The sequence below is a fragment of the Etheostoma cragini genome, chromosome 4 (assembly GCF_013103735.1).
Source record: "Etheostoma cragini isolate CJK2018 chromosome 4, CSU_Ecrag_1.0, whole genome shotgun sequence".
Taxonomy (NCBI): domain Eukaryota; kingdom Metazoa; phylum Chordata; class Actinopteri; order Perciformes; family Percidae; genus Etheostoma; species Etheostoma cragini.
Window position 1 is genome coordinate 8,349,259 of NC_048410.1, and position 13,170 is coordinate 8,362,428.

The 13,170-nt window shown below is 38.7% G+C and overlaps 1 protein-coding gene across 2 annotated transcripts; it reads left to right on the forward strand.

Annotated features, from left to right (window-relative positions):
- Positions 1-2,348: 2,348 nt before the first annotated feature.
- idh3b (isocitrate dehydrogenase (NAD(+)) 3 non-catalytic subunit beta) lies at positions 2,349-12,993 on the forward strand. 2 transcript variants are annotated; one of them, XM_034870155.1, is made up of 11 exons: positions 2,349-2,550; positions 4,597-4,770; positions 5,726-5,846; positions 5,972-6,032; positions 6,127-6,259; positions 6,850-6,983; positions 7,129-7,231; positions 7,343-7,489; positions 7,731-7,825; positions 7,995-8,055; positions 12,501-12,993. In XM_034870155.1, the coding sequence occupies exons 1-11, from the start codon at positions 2,509-2,511 to the stop codon at positions 12,576-12,578; spliced, it is 1,149 nt and encodes a 382-aa protein (XP_034726046.1). In that variant the 5' UTR covers positions 2,349-2,508; the 3' UTR covers positions 12,579-12,993. The 2 variants fall into 2 exon arrangements, with proteins under 2 accessions (XP_034726046.1, XP_034726045.1); XM_034870154.1 differs by lacking the exon at positions 12,501-12,993 and adding an exon at positions 9,829-10,336.
- The last annotated feature ends 177 nt before the right edge of the window (positions 12,994-13,170 follow it).

Consider the following 13,170-nt stretch of genomic DNA (forward strand, 5'->3'; position numbering starts at 1 on the left):
TAATGGATAGATAGATTTCTGACAATTTTCTTTATTTGGATGAGGAAATAGAGCTGCAACAATAAAATGGGTTTAACATATTGTTATCATACAGGAGATAACAGTTTTTTCTAGGGGTTCATTATGGATTATAGAAATACTCTAATGCTGGAGCTGCTGCCTCCGCAACCCGATACAGGATAAGCGGATGAAGATGGATGGATAGATGAATGGATGGATGGATGGATGGATGGATGGATGGATGGAGAAATACTCTCAATATATCAGAAAAACTGACTGGTGCGAATGAAACAGTTAATCCATGAAAGGAATCAAAATATTTAAGAGGCCTAATTTGTATAAAGAGGAGGGACTGCCTGAGAGTCCTGCCTCAGGTCAAAATCTACACATATTGTTAAATGCCTAGCTATGCCCCCAAAATTATGCTAGCATTAATAACCATATGAATGCCCATTAAGGTAAAGGGGGACTATTTAAATGTTAGAGGGTAGCCTGCTGATCTACGCTGTATTTATATAGCGTTTTTCCAGTCTTAACAACTGCTCAAAGCGAGAAATTAACAGCGCTATATAAATACAGCACATTTACATTTACATTTACATCTACATATGCATAGCAGTGATTTTAAAGTCCTATGTCATCCCATGTGTCAGCAGAGCATCACTTGCCTGGAATAGGATTGGGAATCCCCTAACTTATTTAGGATGGACTCATTTCAGAGGGTGGGGGCATTGGCAGCAGCAAGTATAGCGTTACAACAATACAAAATGTTAAAGATAACTAAAAGCTGGACTCATAACTGTTTCTGAGGTTCAAAAAGCCATCAAATGATTACAAATAAGTAAGATGCCCGGTCCAGACGGCTTCACTGCATATACTTTCTTTGGTCTCCTTGCGCCAAATGTAAAAGATATGTACAATGAGGCTCTTTTACATCACTGCCTACGGGACAACCTTGTCAAGGCCACTATTTCTCTAATTCTTAAAAAAGAGAAAGATCTCATGCTTTATAGTAGCTATAGACTATGCACTCTTAAATGTAAACCTCTAAATCCTATCCAAAGTTCCTTTGCTCCTCTTCAACAAGTGATGCCCTCTATTCTCTTGTTTGATCAAACAGGATTTATGCTACGCCAACAGCCCCCCCACGACCCGGGGCGTCATCATCCATTCGCAGAGCAATAAGACATTTTGTTGGTGCATCCACATCCACACAAGCCTTTGGTGATTGTGCTTTATCACCTACCCTCCTCCACACAGTTGCTAGTAGCCAAGGAGGACACTGAAGATTAAAAACACATGATGGACTCTTCAGAAGACATGGTTTATCTTTATTTGAGTTTCTGCACGTGAAAGTCACCAGTTTCTAAACCAAGCCATACTGAGAAATACAGAGAGAGTTTTATGGAGCCGATCTTCTAAATTAGCTTTGTATCAACTTATTTGGCCAGGGCTTGAATGTTACGGACGGTCATTATTATGAAAACGTTAGGCACTAAAGCTTCAATATATCTTGCTTTTCCCCGATGGTCTGAAGTCTCTAATCTGTTGCTGTTTTGAAGAAGAAATCGCTAAATCTAGAAAGTTGCCAAGTTGGCAACACTGCGTCAGCCACTGAGCTCATTGAAAGAGCAAGAGTCTGGGGATACGGTCCTTAAATAGCGTCCACGTTAGTTTCTTTAACTTGCTTTGTTTTTTAGGGATGAGACGTCCTTTCTTTGTAAGCGTCAAGTTAATTTCTCAGCTGGCAGAGTTAACAACAGCTTTCGGCTGCACACTTTCCGGGAACAATTCCTATCTCCTAAGAGATTTGTCCTCAATCCTTGCTCCTCGGGGCAGGAATGAGCTTTGAGGCAGCCTTTACGAAGAAGGGCCACAACGACTTCCGGTTCAAGCGAGGAGATATCAAATAAAAGATTTGGGAAGGAGCCTGGGCTTGCAAAAGTGAATAAAAGGACATACAAACAAATAAAAGACCAATAGTTTACTCAAATTGCAAGTTACAGGCTAATTTTTTACTTTTGGCATGACATTTTTTATCCTTAGTGATTTTTTGTTTGATAGGCCTACTTAAAAAGTTGTGTTTGAATTTAAGGGAACAAATTTAATTCCATATCCATGTAGGTCTTTATTTGGCGATTAACTCATTTGACCCTTTACATTCCAAAACAAACTGAATATCAGAAATCAGGCAAGGATTTATTGCTAATGCTAAGTAACATCTAAGGTATTTGCCTTGGTGGTTGGTGCATAGGCTACATAAACATACACATAATAAGCATTAATATGAATGAATTTATAATAAAAACAGGACAAAACAATGTTCACCAACACACCAATGGAACCACATGTGGTGCCATCCGACATAGAGTTTATTTCCTCAAAAGTTATACCAATAGGAGGCAGTAACATATGGGGTACCGTAGAAGCCTAAAATAGAAGAAGAACCAGTGGTTTAGCGCTGCTGCACCACAGAAGAAGAAGCTCGGAGTCGCTGCATCTGTAACAATGGCGGCCGCCCTGAGAAGAAGCTTGGTATCATTGGTCAAGGTGAGTGCGTAGATGATGTACAAGATAATTTGAACCATAAGTTGGTAAGTAAGGAGTTGCTGGAGTTAAAGTTGTATGTGTTAAACTCAAGCACCATGCTATCTTAAGAGTCTTACTGGCTGGTGTCAGTCGTGTACTGTCGCTAACCACGAGCCAGCGTTGATTCAAATAGCTTCGGATAGAAAGTGGTAGCTAACTAGTTGTTGTGATATGTGGTTCCAAAAGTTGGTCATCGAGAAAAGAAATCTTAGCCGTTAGTACGTACTTGTCGAACAAGTTAATGGCCTTATATGTCAGAACTGTATATCGGGTTAATTGAAATTTAAGTGCCCCAGCTAATGTTAAAGTAACGTCGGCTAGCTGACATGGTAACCTCCTTGTCCTTAGTTAACCACTAGTTAGTACACACACACACTGACACACACACAACAGCATTTAACTTTTTAGGGCTAACCACTGGCTAACTGTGATCAGACAGAGAGCAGACCAGATAAGTCGGGTTCCCTCTTTACTGAAGATAACATACAGGCCTATTACGCTTGTGGTTTGCCAAATTGCAGTTGCTTAGATTAACACTTTAATACTACATATGCATGGTGAGTTCTCTTTTTGACAGAGGACAGCTGAAGTGAATTATTTATTTTATTTCTCCCCTGTAGATCACATTTTGCATACAGGCCAGTGGTTGATGACCTTTCAGGATCCTCTGGAAACAGAGATAAAAAATAAAAGTCACACCCTTCTCTGCCACCTCAGTATTAAAACGTGCACCATTGTGAAATTATCCCAGTATGTGTTATTTTATGTTGAGAACGGTTACACACCCAAGCAAAAGTTGATTCAAAAAAAGGAATAAAAAAATATCTTTTGAAAATTTCAAAACATTTAGGAAATTCCAAACTTTTAAGGACACCAATTTTCTTTGTGAATGACTAATGTATTGTACATAAATAAATGTTCTTCTATAAAATACAGGGGGCATAAATATACACACCGCTCTGTTAAATTCCCATAGAGGCGTGCACATTGTTATTATTAAAGGCCAGTTATTTCATGGATCCAGTGCACTAGGCATCCTGATAAAGTTCCCTCGGCCTTTGGAATTAAACTAACCCCCTATCATCACATACCCTTCCCCATATCTAGAGATTGGCATGGTTTTATTTCAGTTAGCTTAATAGCTGGTTGGATTTGCATTGAGAGATCTTATAGTTCTTTATAGATCTTAAAGTTCCCCATGCCAATCTCTGTGTATGCCAACCTCTGTGTATGGTGAAGGGTATGTGATGATATGGGGTTATCTTAATTCCAAAAGCCAAGGGAACTCTATCAGGATGCATAGTGTACTGGATCCATGAAATAGCTGTCCTTTAATAATAAAAATGTGCATGCCTCTATGGGAATTTAACATAGGGGTGTGTATATTTATGACCCCTGTATTTTATAGAAGAACATTTATTTATTTACCATACGTTATTCATTCACAAAGAAAATTGGTGTCCTTAAAAGTTGGATTTTCCTTAAACGTTTTTAACTAAGGCATTAAGATCAATTTCCAAAAGGTGTTTTTTTTACTCCTCTTTTTATATTTTGTAAACTTTCTCAAGTGTGTGTCTGTGTGTGTGTGTGTGTGTGTGTGTGTCAGGATCATTTTCTGGAAAGATAGACTAGATGTAAAAATCCAGTATTGCCAAAAAGCAACATTCTTATATAATACTAATCGACTAATCATTTCAACTCTACCCAAAATGTGTTTATTTTTGTAAACCTTTTCTCTAATTCGCTACTTTTTTCTCCTCTGAAATTGAATAAGAAGATGTGGAAATCCTGGGAATTGTTTACATCTCATAGGCGTATGCAAACTGTGACGAGTGGTCAGACACTGCTTTGTTTTAATGGTTTACAAATTAAGTTTGTCATCATTATTATATCCAGAGATATAAAAGGGATAACAACAACTACATAGGCCAGTTGGCAAATTGATATTGTTTCTTCGGATACCATGGTGTGCTTGTTGTCATGTTGTGTCTTCTTTCCTATCCTCAGGGCCTGAGGGGCCCGCAGTGGCAGCACTTGACCTCTCGACCATTGAGTGTGTCTGCTGCTTTGTGTGGCCCAGAAGCCCCACCCGCCCGTGCTGATGCTACCTTCAAGGTCACAATGGTGCCAGGGGACGGAGTCGGACCTGAGCTGATGACTGCTGTCAAGGAAGTGTTCAAGGTACATTTTACAATGACGGAGATGGACTGATCACTGCCCTTTTGTCTTTTTAGAAATAATGTGAGGTACTATTATTACTAGAAATCTAGACACACTAGTGGCAGCAAATGTTATTTGTAGCTATGGTCAGTCTAGCCAGTCTCCATAACCGTTCTGCGTAAATTCCCTGCTACTGGAAAACACAGTTGGCTGATGGCGAAAAGCAGTCTTTCGGCTTGGCTTTGGCCACGACTCTGGAAGACTTGGAGTTAAGCACTGAAGTCATTCCAAAAAAAAGATGTGTGAAGAAGTTGAATCTATCAACTAGCGTTGCTGTGGTTGCTTGTAGCACAATCCTATTGCATGCAGAGGGACTTTGAAAGACAACCGTTTATCCCGCCCCTCAGATTTAAATGTAAATGTGCTGTATTTATATAGCGCTTTTCCAGTCTTAACAACTGCTCAAAGCGCTTTTACATCTACATCTCACATACATTCATACACTGTGGCCGGGGCTGCCGTACAAGGTGCCACCTGCTCATCAGATAAACATTCACACACATTCACACTCCGATGCACAGCACCGGGGGCAACTCAGGGTTCAGTGTCTTGCCCAAGGACACTTCGACAATGACTGCAGGGGCGGGGATCGAACCACCAACCTTCCCATTGGCAGGCAACCGCTCTACCACTGAGCCACAACCGCCCGATTTAGCCTGGCCAATGGTGAGTTCCCAGACCCAACGTGTTCATGTGGTTCTGGCTCGTCAGTCTTGGACACTGTAACTGAGTGGAAGAAAATAAACAAAAGAAGAGGATCTTTTTTCTCACAAACATCCAGACTAAAAGGATATTCACCATCTCGTAATATATTAAATTTTTGTCCCAGTCTTGCCCACATATTTTGCCTTTATAGATGTTGATGACAAATCTTTAGAAAATAATAAAGTTGGCTGTTTTTTTCCTTTGTCACCAGGCGGCAGATGTCCCAGTAGAATTTGAGGAGTTTCACCTGAGCGAGGTACAGAACATGGCCAGTGATGAGAAACTGGAGCAAGTATTAACCTCAATGAAGACCAACAAAGTGGCAATGAAAGGTAGCTCTACTTGTTATTTGGTCTCCAGTCATAGTTCACCCCCATTTATTAACAACAAAAGATGAGTTCTTTAAAAGCCGGCAATGAACCAAACATTTATGTTTGTCACATGCTTGGTTATTCAGGAAAGATTCACACACCCATGGAATTTAAAGGGGAGCTGGCTTCATACGAGATGAGACTGAGGTAAAACAAGTTGTGCATTTTAATGTGTGTACTTTGTGTGTCTTTTGATGTTTTAATAAAAAAATTAACGTATACCTCCCTATCCATTGCCCAGGCGTAAACTGGACCTGTTTGCTAATGTGGTTCATGTGAATAGCCTGCCCGGCTACAGCACTCGCCACAACAACCTGGACCTGGTCATCATCCGCGAACAGACCGAGGGGGAGTACAGCTCCCTGGAGCACGAGGTAAACAACACTCCTCCTCACTGTAGTCAGATAAACCATGGTTTGTAAACCCACATGAAAAGGATATTTTTGTTTTTGAAGAGGGAGATATCCCTTCAGCACCCAGAGATTTGGCCAGCATTAAATAGGTATCAAAACAAAGGTGTGTCTGTGTGTCTGTCTGTGTTTTATTTTAGTTTTTTTTTGTTTTTTTTACTACTTCTCACTCATCGGAGACCTAAACGTGCATTGCTACTTTGCTGCTTTTGATTCATTAATTGTCCTGTATACTTTGTCCTGTAGACTTTAATAGGAAAGTTTGTTTGGAGTGTACACCTTGTCTTCACTGGCCACATAATGGACTTCATATCTAAAAAGACAGTTTTCAGTAATACATATAAACATAAAATGTGTGAAATACAAGCTGTTACAGTGTAGATGGCTTTGTTCAATTAAATTGAAGATAATCTGGTCCAACAGACATATGAAAGTGAAAAATGGGTCTGGCGTACGTAGGGTGTAATGTGTTTTTATTCTCTTGTGCTGTTAGTCAAAGCTTAAATTGGAATGGCTTTATTAAAATGTGTATATACCCTCTTCTTGCTCTCTAGAGTGTGACGGGTGTGATCGAATGTTTGAAGATCATCACCAGAGTTAAGTCACGGCGCATTGCCAAGTTTGCTTTCGATTACGCCACCAAGAAGGGACGAAGCAAGGTTACAGCTGTTCACAAGGCCAACATCATGTGAGGATAGGGCAAAGCTTCCTCTTTGCTTTATTATAAATCTTTGATTAAAAAAAAAAAATCATATTTTTTACTAATTCTTAAAATTGTGTTAATTTCCGTTTTGTTTTGCATTGTAGTCACAGTAACACTCGTCTTATTACAGGAAATTAGGTGATGGCCTGTTTCTGCAGAGCTGTGCAGAGATTGCCCAACTGTACCCCAAAATCAAATATGAGACCATAATCATTGATAACTGTTGCATGCAGGTACATACAGCCACAACATTCTTTCCCCTGACTTTATTATAAAATAATTTGCTGATTGGATCAAAGTGTCACTTTTCCATTTCTTCAAACTTCTCATTGTCTTTACTTTAGCTGGTCCAGAACCCTTACCAGTTTGACGTGCTGGTGATGCCCAACCTGTACGGTAACATCATTGATAACCTGGCAGCGGGGCTGGTTGGAGGAGCAGGAGTGGTTCCTGGGGAAAGCTACAGTGCAGAGTATGCTGTGTTTGAGACTGTGAGTTTCCACTTGTATTTATTTATTTATTCAGCCAGGCATTCTCTGGTTTCATTCTGATTCCTCTGTTAATGTTTTGTCCTTTTATACTTTAGATGAGAATTTTATAGCAGAAAATATTAATGATGCACACTATAGAAAATACTCTATACTATTAATCAAACTTTGCTTGTCTTCTTCTCTGGTACTGTACTTGGTGATGGAGAGGATTCACAGTGTCATTTTTTTTTTTCTTCTTCAGGGTGCACGCCACCCCTTTGCACAAGCTGTAGGAAGGAACATTGCCAACCCCACTGCCATGCTGCTGAGTGGTGCTAACATGCTCAGGCACCTCAAGTGAGTCGAGACTCTTAGGTCTTGTTGTAAAATCCTCTTAATCCTCTGTCCTGCCCCACCACACCCCTAAAGCCTTAGAAAACCACCTTAAGTGTGTTTTTATCTGAATTTTGACAAGTGTACAAGAAAGTCCAAGCCACCTCTTATTTGTCACTGTACTGTTTTGCAGTCTGGAATATCACTCCCAGATGGTGTCAGATGCTGTCAAGAGGGTCATCAAACAGGGAAAGGTAAGGATGTCTGTGTCTGTTACTTGTTAATTCTATCTACTGGATGCACACTGGTGCATTCAGGCTGGGAATGTGGAGAGGCAATAACACTATTAACACTCAAGAGGGAATGTTTTCTATTAATACAAGCTGAATAAAATAAAACCGGTTGTATGAAATGTGACAATGTGAAATGCGGAGCCAGCAAAATGTGTACACCCTACTCATGTCAGTTTGTTTTTATAAACTAACATGTTGCTTATTAGTTTTGTGGTTAACAAACAGTAATCTCATATGTACCTTTCCGAAATGTTTATTGAAAAAGTATCAGTTAAACATTAGTCCTTAAATAATTTTAATCTATTATGAATGGACTTAGTGATTCTAAGTGTTTGAAATGCAGCGATTAAAGAGTCAATATTTAGCTCTTTGGAGGCTTTTATATAGGCCTTAGTGGTCCCCTAATACCATATCTGAAAAGGGGAATGGGGGGGGGGAAAGGTACCGGCGGGGCAATATGGCTTTGACCAACTGCCATTTTGCTCGTTTGAAAGCCACAATGTCTCTCTCTCTCATGGGTGAGCCAAATTTTCTGGGCAAGCAAAGCAGAGAAAGGGGAGGTAACCTTGTCCTTTATGACCTCATAAGGAGCAAGATTCCGTCTCGGCCCATCTGAGCTTTCATTTTTTCAAAGGCAGAGCAGGATACCCAGGGCTCGGTTTACACCTATCACCATTTCTAACCACTGGGGACCATAGGCAGGCTGGGGGGAAGTATATTAATGTTGAAAAACCTCCAAAGTGAAATTTTCATGCCATGGTACCTTTTTCAGTTAAAATATTGTTTAGTAAATTAAATTTCAATTAAATTGTATTTATAGTATCAAATCATAACGAGTTATCTAAGGGCACTTTACAGATAGAGTAGGTCTAAAACACAATCTATAATTTACAAAGACTCAACAATTCCTGTTTTTCCCTTAAAACACTGATGGCACTTCATTGTGCCACTTTATATACAGAATTGTTTTTCTAGTCAAGTTGTAATTGTATGAAAACATATATCATAAGGGGTGTATTATTTTTTTTTAAAGTGTGAGAACCACTGTGTTAGAGAGCATTTAATTATTGTTTTTGAGACTGTATGTATACCTATGCATCTTTCCTCTTCTCTTGCATTTCTCTTCCTCAATGAATTGTCTGTCTTGTAGGAATATGCATTTGTAACCAGGACAACGTAACTGCCTTTTGCACCTGCTCCATGTCGACACTAACATACACTGACACAAACGCATGAGGTTGACCTTAGTCCCTCAGATAAAATGCAAGGTCAATTCAGCTCTGGAGCTGGAAAGATCAATTGATTACTTGATTATTTGTCAACTATTATATTAATCACAAACTGTTTTGATAATCAATTGATCATAAATATCTTATAAGCATAAAAAGTATTTTTTCCAGAGAAATGTTTTTTTTTTAATTCTTGGATTTCAATTTCTTAAATGTGAATATTTTCTAGTTTTTTTACTCCGTAATAGTGAACTGCACATCTTTGAATTGTGGACATGTTTTAGCCCATTTCTGCTGAAAAAGCAGTTTTTTGTTGGTCTAGCATTATATCTGAAGCAACTGTCTGAAAATATAATTTTCAAGGAAAGCCTGTCATTGGAGAGCAGAATTTGCCTGCACGTTGTTTGAAGTGTCCTTCCTTTCCCTCTTACCTTTCCTTTAATTCCCTCCTCTCCTTGTACCCCATTACCCTATGTGTTTGTGTGTATCTGTGTGCACGTCCCAGGTACGGACACGAGACCTTGGTGGGTACTCCACCACTGGCGACTTTGTGCGTGCTGTTGTGGAAAACCTGCGTCACCGACCTGTTAACTAAGATGTGTCGTCGCACTCCGCACTGACGTTTTCTTGAATCTGGACATTGTTCTTAACATGAACTGGACGCATGTTAAGACTCACCTCACCTCTAATTGCCAAATGGCAGTTCTTATACACCATTTTGACAAACACCATCAGTTGCATCATAATATATATGGTTTATACCAGATTTGCTAAATGATCTGGTGGAATCAATGGTGCCTTGTGTTGTCATTTACTAAATTATGTGCAGTTCAAGATTCTTCCTCTCATGGATTTACATCATTTCATCTATATTATCTTTCCCTCATAGTAACTGTCCATCTCTTTGCATCTTCTACTGTTGCAGTTTTTACTTGACTGATTGAGATAATCTTTTCACTCATTCTGGGGGACTTTTGTGTCCACTTATTTAGATGTAATTGTGCTCGTGCCATGTTGCCCATATGGACTACCTTTATGCTATCACACATACAGGTCCCTATTTTAACGATCTAAGCACACAGCGTGAACAAACCTCTGGTAACGTTAGCAGTTAGCGGGATTAGCATGGAGGCGTAAGCCAGGACCAGTCGGGATCACTTTACTGGCTTCTCAATTGTTTTTTGCGAGTAAGTAAACAACTCAGGTACTATAGCTATATAATTCAATGTGAGTACGCAAATGTTGAAATAACATAAAATAACCATCCCTCGTAGCCGTGATAAATTAGCCAGAAGCTAATGCTTACCTGTTCAAAAGGAAATTAGACAATTCAGCGTATATTGGTGCTCTAAACTGTCTCATCTTTCAAATACATTTCCATTATTAACCCAGGGTTTGTTACGTCTCTGGTCACGCAACTGTTAGAAACATGCTGTTTTATTTTTTAGGTCTGGTAGAATCTATTTCAGTTGATCCTGTTCGTTTGCTGCTTTCCTGGCTGTACTAACATTACAGGTGTGTGTGTGTGTGTGTGTGTGTGTGTGTGTGTGTGTGTGTGTGTGTGTGTGTGTGTGTGTGTGTGTGTGTGTGTGTGTGTGTGTGTGTGTGTGTGCGTGTGCGCAGGCCTAGGCACATTTTACTAATTCGCTCTTAAAATAACAATGAAATGGTGCATTAACCAGGTTTTTGCTGGTCATTGGCTCCTCAATACGCGAGAATTGAACACACCTCCCTAAAGACCAGCAGGCCCATGGGTGGCCCATTGTGTCTGGCTTTGCGCTGTGCTGGGTGCAAAATAGGGCCCACGGTCTTTAAAGCAACCAATTTATATTGGCTAATCTGCTTTTGTCTCACATTTCAGCATCCACTTACCTCACTTTTATCTAATTTGCACATTGTAAATTAATATACAGTATGGTATCACTGCTACATCATGATTAAATAATACCTTAACATTTCCAACCTACAAATGTGTCAATGTTTTTAATAAAACTTTGTTCTACAATTGCAGTGCTGTAAAGCTAGCAGAGTTTTTTTGCAGTGAGTTACTGTATGGCAAAGGCAAACATATGATTATGCAAAATTCAGGTTAGTTGCTGGAGGTTATTAATACAGATGTTGTTTTAGCATCAAGAAAACCAAAAATATACAATACTTTCAGGTAATACTCTATTGACTGAGTTGTAAAAAAAACTGTCAGGTGTTGTAACCAAATTATACTGCAGATGTTTTTAGTTTTGCAGAAACAAATGAATTCAATGGGTAAAGTCAGACGTTTTATATATTTATATATCATTTCCAAGGACACCTTAAGACAAGTTTTGGACAAGATGGTGCTGATCGTTTCCACATAACTTTACATGCCACCAATGCTGAAAGAGTAAAATACTGCTCCGTCTTCTCACATTAGGTCATGTTTTTTTTCGTACTGTGGTACAATTTAAGACTTCACAATTAGTCAGTTAAACACAAATGAAAAGAGATTAAGTAAGATATGAACTCTTGTTTTGACCTTGTGGTGCAATCCGATCTGGGGACTGTGCCACCACCAGTAAAAACTGCCTCATGTTCTTTATTTTATTTTATTTTATTTTATGTTTATGAGATTTAGTTTCCCTAATTAGGGAGTAGTTTTCCCTAACGAATATGTTATGGAGATTTCCTACCTGAAACTTCTCAAAAGTGTGATGTCATTTTGAATAACTAACATTCTCTTCTCTTAATAGTCACTGTTGGACAAAATTATGTTTTTATGGTTCAATAACTAATAAGCTAAGACTAAACCTATGTTGGACAGTGGCAATGTGTTTCTACTGTTGACATTAATACTGTATCTGTTTTATATATGTACCTTATGTTACTAATATATTTAGTTCTCAGCCTCAGGTAATGCTAAAGATTAATGAAAGAAAATAAACAGGAGGACATAGCTGAGGAAATAACACTGCAGATTTTTTTTCTTTTCTTTAAAACTACACATCTAGCTGATCACACTATATATATATATATATATATATATATATATATATATATATATATATATATATATATATATATATATATATTTTATTCTGTGAGTGCAGCTTTAAAGGCTCTCTAACATGCATGATACTGTGTGTGGACATGTGTTGCTGCAGCTGTGCATATAGTAACAAGCTGTCCTTATGTTTGCAACAGGTGCGCACCGGAGACCTGGGGGGCTACGCTACAAGCGACGAGTTCACCCAGGCTGTCATTGCTAACCTGGCAGTCTAAGTGTTGTATTTGCATTGTATTATCTGTCAGCTGCTGAGACGCACACACTTTTGGTTATTTACATCCTGTTCAACAAATCTCCTGACTGATTATACACAAACAGTATAGTCCAGCAACAGGTTTCACACTTTTTTCAACTTAAACACTGATGCTGGTTAATGTGCATCTATATTATAAAAAGAAAACAACTTTGGGTTGAATAAGGGGAAAGAAATGTTGGCTTTGACATGCAAAGTCTTATAATTGGCACACAAAAGATGTTTCCATGCTGGTACTCTGGGGCATACCAACCTTTTATATTCTGTTATCTGGCAAGATCCTGTAAGTTCTACTTAATGGTTTTATGTATAAACATTAAACCTAATCATAGTTAATGTATACTTTGATATTATTTATTAACTTCAAGTTTCACCTTTATTGCTACTTGATTTATAAGATATGAATAATAAATAAGATATAACGTTTGTGTGCAAAATCCTTGTGTAAATGTTATTAGAAGACTGAGGTAGTATTGAGTGTTATAATTGCTGCTGGTGGCTCTTTCAGCATGCATGATCTCAGCATGCGGAACCTTGCAAGGCCTTTGTGTCCA

Excerpts from the sequence above, each read along its gene's own strand:
- idh3b (XM_034870154.1), top strand. The coding sequence starts at position 2,509 with ATGGCGGCCGCCCTGAGAAGAAGCTTGGTATCATTGGTCAAG. Across the intron at positions 7,826-7,994 it reads AACATGCTCAGGCACCTCAA|TCTGGAATATCACTCCCAGA; the intron begins GTGAGTCGAGAC and ends ACTGTTTTGCAG. Across the intron at positions 8,056-9,828 it reads GGGTCATCAAACAGGGAAAG|GTACGGACACGAGACCTTGG; the intron begins GTAAGGATGTCT and ends TGCACGTCCCAG.